Source organism: Ictalurus punctatus, chromosome 19 (genome assembly GCF_001660625.3).
Source record: "Ictalurus punctatus breed USDA103 chromosome 19, Coco_2.0, whole genome shotgun sequence".
Taxonomy (NCBI): Eukaryota; Metazoa; Chordata; class Actinopteri; order Siluriformes; family Ictaluridae; genus Ictalurus; species Ictalurus punctatus.
In genome coordinates this window covers 25,171,438-25,176,437 of record NC_030434.2, presented here as the reverse complement: position 1 = coordinate 25,176,437, position 5,000 = coordinate 25,171,438, and the positions used below count along the sequence as shown (strand labels likewise).

Below are 5,000 nucleotides of genomic sequence, written 5' to 3'. Positions count from 1 at the left end.
AAGTATTGTTGAATTATTAATAGTATTTGATTTAAAAATATAATGTATTATATATTTAGTTTGAAATATTTACTATATCTTCGAGTTATCTAGTTACTATATCTTCTAGTATATTGACTACTTTTATAATACTAAAGTATTACATATACTTAATATAGCTATTACAATAAATGAGTTTTATTTGTTCATGTGTTAGTTATTTGTATTTACACAATTATTTTTTTATTGTTATTTACTACTTTGTATAAGGGGGCGGAGTCACTGATATGTATTTCTATAATCAATATATTCTTAACATTACATGAGGTTTTGTTGAACGTTTCTTTCCCAGGATGCAGTGGGGCACAGCTACGTAGCACAGGTGGCGCAGCACTCGTCCCAAACAGACGCATCACGGGGTTTCGGAGGGAAATTCGGCGTACAGAAGGACCGTGTAGACCAGGTAGGGTACACGTATTATACGTTACATCATACATTACTTGATAGAATAATACACCGTGGTGTAAATCATATTTACATGAATTACATTGTAAACGTTTTCAAATGAACGATATGTTCTGTTTTTTTTTTTTTTTTTACCATTTCCTGCATTATGTGCTCGCCGCCTCTGTCTGATCTAACTGCGGTTCCTCTCCGCAGTCGGCTTTGGGTTTTGAGTATAAAGGGGAAGTTGAGCAACACGCCTCTCAGAAAGGTACTCCATTTCACACACAGTCACAAACAGAGACAGTGTTCAGGTGAAGGGAAAGTTTGAACACACCACTCCCACCTGCCACGTAGACCTTGGTATTAAATCGAGGTCTTTTATTGTGTATATAAAATCCGAATTTTCTTCTTCTTCAATCTCAGATTACTCTAAAGGCTTTGGAGGGAAGTTCGGAGTGCAGAAGGAGAGAGTGGATAAAGCGGCTCTGGGTTACGATTATAAAGGAGAAACCGAGAAACACGAGTCACAGAAAGGTGAGAACATTTCATTTTTGTCTCATTTGTGTTACACATGCAGATATTTCCTGTATACAGTGTTCGTAAAATGTATAAATTGGCAGCTAATTGGTTATAAGTTCTGAGTTTTCATAAAGAATAAAATTGCAGCGTATTATACAGAGTTTCCAGAGAAGCAGGACATTTCTGACAAAGTGCTTCTGGAGCTGCTGGAAGTGAAACCAGTGGTACATGGTACTAATTAGGGGGCCAAGCACCAAAGGTGTGTATTGTAATGATACGGGAGTCTATGGCAGCCCACTGAACACTTCATACACCACTGATACAGGACTATCTCAGATACCTATACAGTAATTTTGGTGTGTGCATCTTTAGCACTCTAGCACCACCAAGAGGACAAATTTGGACATACGTTTGCGATAATAGCTTGGCAACTTAACATAGTACCAAGTTTAACAGATACCATGTTGATTTCTGCCATCCACATGCAGGACAGTTCATTCATAACACATGAGGGAATTTAACAGCGAAGCTGCCAAACAGGAAGCAAAAGAATATCTTGCCTATGCTGTGATTTATTCACAGCAAACTTTTCTCTTTTCGCTTTTTAAATGGTTTTCTTGGGGTCTTACTGCCTGACATGGTGAACTGTTAAACATGGCCCCAAAACGACAATTAATTCAACATTTGTGAAAGGGTTACCGACGTTGTTGTGAAATCATGGAGGTCAATTGATTCAATACCCGGCCCACTCGTTCTTAAAAAACATGCCAAATTAATAGTCCTTTGTTGTCAGTCATGCCCTTTCACATTGATGGAAATCTAAATTTATGGACAAAAGTTGCCATGTTTAACCAACTAATTTTCTTCTTCTTCAATCTCAGATTACTCTAAAGGCTTTGGAGGGAAGTTCGGAGTGCAGAAGGAGAGAGTGGATAAAGCGGCTCTGGGATACGATTATAAAGGAGAAACTGAGAAACACGAGTCACAGAAAGGTTGGTCGTTGGTAGTAATTAGGGGGCCAAGCACCAAAGGTGTATAGCACCCTATTGTTACTGTGTGGTTGCCCATACTACACTGTGAATGCTTTATATGAAATTCGGCACGGAAATAGACGACGAGCTCAGCTACAGTGCCTTCACATCAAAAATTGGTGTACGTCACTCAAGCACTCTAGCGCCAACAACAGGGCAATGTTGGACATACGTTTGCGATAATAACTGTTGTAGAAATGCGAGTCTGATTCTTTGGGTCATTCCGTGTTCAGTGGATAACATGATGTTCATTTCACTGTATTGGAAATGTTTTCTAAACTGTTTTTTGTTTGTTTTCGTTTCCACAAATTTTGTCCAATCATCACAAATTTTTCGCCAGAGCATCACGAGACCAATCAATAAAAAAATGTTTCATGCACTTCTCATATGCAGGCCTTTTGTTCATAACACGCAGACGAACTTGACAGTGAAGCCTCTAAACAGGACCTAAGGACATATCTCAGCAACTACGTGACATATTCAGACCAAATCTTCTACACGAGTGAAGGACCACATTCGAAAGGACGCATAGAAAGTTTTGTGTAAATTTACCTCTAGGGGCGCTATAATTCAGAAATGGGAAATCTGCATACGTGTAACTTTTGAGACACTCAACATCAAATCATTATTCTCCATATTATTTATTTTCCTGGCAGGTGCAGGGTGTGGGGGAGGTAAAAAATTTGTGATTTGTCAAAACAGGAAGTCAGTTATTTTGCATTTTATTTATTAAAAATGTTCCTTTTCCTAGAAACGGTGTCTTCTCTTTATAAGACTGGAACCAAAACTCATCAAACAGGAAATGAGGCCATTTCTCAGCAGTGTTTTTTTTTTCTTCATATTGACACCAAACGTGGCACATCTGTTTAGAAGCTTGTTCTGATGTTAACAAACAAGCTTCAATTTCATTTGCAGCTTAAAAGGGCTACAGAAAACAGGATGTGAGGCAATATTGACATATTGCCGTCAAGTTTAGTATCTCCTCAGGGAAATAGTATTCGCCCTCTTTTGCTAAGGGGTGGAGCCAAAAGATGCTTGGCCCCCTTAATCGCTGGTGTAAGTGACTGGTGTATATTCAGAGCTGTTAAAAGGAAATAAAAGCCTTTTATGTAGCATAAAAAAGTGTCACATGATATTATCACATGCATTTATTTATTTAATTATCTATGTTTTTGTTTGTTTTCCCTGTAGATTACTCTAAAGGCTTTGGAGGGAAGTTCGGAGTGCAGAAGGAGAGAGTGGATAAAGCGGCTGTGGGATACGATTATAAAGGTGAAACTGAGAAACACGAGTCACAGAAAGGTGAGTTTACCGACTGTACTACACTGAAATATACTGACAGGAAGAAAAGAGGATGAGGGGGAATGAGAGAAGGGAAGTAAAAAAAAAAAGATGAGAAGACAAAAGAAAGGAAGGGAAGAGAAAGGAGGAGAAAGAAGTGAAGAGAAGAAGGGAAAAGGTGAAATGGACAGAAGGCAGAGAAAAAGGGGAGAAGAAAAGAGGAGAGAGAAGAGTACAGGCATAGAGAAGAAGAGAGTGGAAGAGGAGATGAGAGGAATAGAGAAGAAGAACAGAAAATGAGAGTAAAATATATACGGGGAGAACAGGAGGAAAGTAAATGAATATTGCAGAGGAAAAGAGAAGACAGAAGCGAGATGAGAATAAGAGGAAATGAGAGGGAAAGGGTATTGGAGGAGAGGAAAGATGAAAGACAGAGATGATAAGATGGGATGGGGAACACGAGAGAATCAGAAAATTTGTCTGATAAAATAATATTTAGTAATTATTTTATCGTACATTTAATAGACACCTCTACATGCAGTACAAACTCATGCCACTAGGGGTCTTAATTTTACACATTTTCTAACTGAATAAAACTTTTTTTTATTACATCACCTTTCTGTATGTCCTCTTTTACAGACTATGCTAAAGGTTTCGGAGGACGGTACGGTGTCCAGGCCGACCGCGTGGATAAGGTAAATCTCATTAACGTGCAGATTAACACATGAACATGATCAGTAATTGTTGAATGACACAGAATCGTCTCGTCTCAGAGCGCCGCCTCCTTCAGTGAAATGGAGTCTCCCACATCGTCCTACGAGAAAACTCAACCGCTCGAGGCCTGTAAGTGACTGTTACGATAATATTCTCACGTTACACCTCTGTTTATGTCACGTCACCCAAATACTAACTAAATACAATTATATTCAATTATAAAACGATTCATAGAAAACACAAAACCGTCAAATCAGACAGCTCAAAAGTAATGCAATGAATTAAAATAAATAAAACTAATTAAAGGAGCCATTTGTAATGTTTAGAGTCCTCTGGTGGACTGTTAACTCTGATTAAAGAAGCTGTGTGTAACATTTGAGCCCTCTGCTGGCTGTGATGTGAAATGCAATAAAATCATTAACAATCCCTTCCCCCTTGCCATATAAGACTTCGACTCTCTGCTTTTCACATGTTGCCTTTAAAGCATGCAGCTGTGGTCAGGTTGGGGGTGGAGATAATTTCAGGGCCTGAAAAAAGTCAACAGAAGCTCACAATGAAGAAACTAGAATGACTGAATGCTGAGAAACACTTGCAAATGACTGTTTTCCTAATATTTACCTGAAATTATAGGATTTATAATTATTACAGGTTTAGAAACCCTTTTAAGCATTACACACCGTAGCTTTAAACGCCAAACCTGTCAAGTTCTACATTATGACATTTTACATTATGACAAATTACATTATGATCTGTTCGTGAACCCGAGCATGTCATTTAAAAAAAATCCCCTTTATAAAGAGAATGACAGGAGCTGAATTGATTGGACATGACAGCAGCTTGACTAACAATGTTTTCATTCTGACCCCGCCCCCTTTTAAACATTTATACCGCTATTCACCAGGTTATTAAGGAATATAAGGTTAGTTAAGCACTGTGTGTGTGTGTGTGTGTGTGTGTGTGTGTGTGTGTGTGTGTGTGTAGCACGCTCAGGAGCCGGAAACCTGAAGTCCCGCTTTGAGAACATGGCGA

At 38.6% G+C, this 5,000-nt stretch overlaps 1 protein-coding gene across 1 annotated transcript in view; it reads left to right on the top strand.

The window, feature by feature from the left end:
- hcls1 (hematopoietic cell-specific Lyn substrate 1) overlaps window positions 1–5,000 on the top strand; it is a 17,364-nt gene that overhangs the window by 6,102 nt on the left and 6,262 nt on the right. Inside the window, exons 5-12 of the mRNA XM_017493971.3 lie at window positions 332–442; window positions 640–694; window positions 850–960; window positions 1,827–1,937; window positions 3,168–3,278; window positions 3,897–3,952; window positions 4,031–4,100; window positions 4,953–5,000. The exon at window positions 4,953–5,000 is cut by the window's right edge and continues 101 nt beyond it. Coding sequence (XP_017349460.1) covers window positions 332–442; window positions 640–694; window positions 850–960; window positions 1,827–1,937; window positions 3,168–3,278; window positions 3,897–3,952; window positions 4,031–4,100; window positions 4,953–5,000 — 673 coding nt within the window. The remainder of the gene's footprint in view (window positions 1–331; window positions 443–639; window positions 695–849; window positions 961–1,826; window positions 1,938–3,167; window positions 3,279–3,896; window positions 3,953–4,030; window positions 4,101–4,952) is intronic.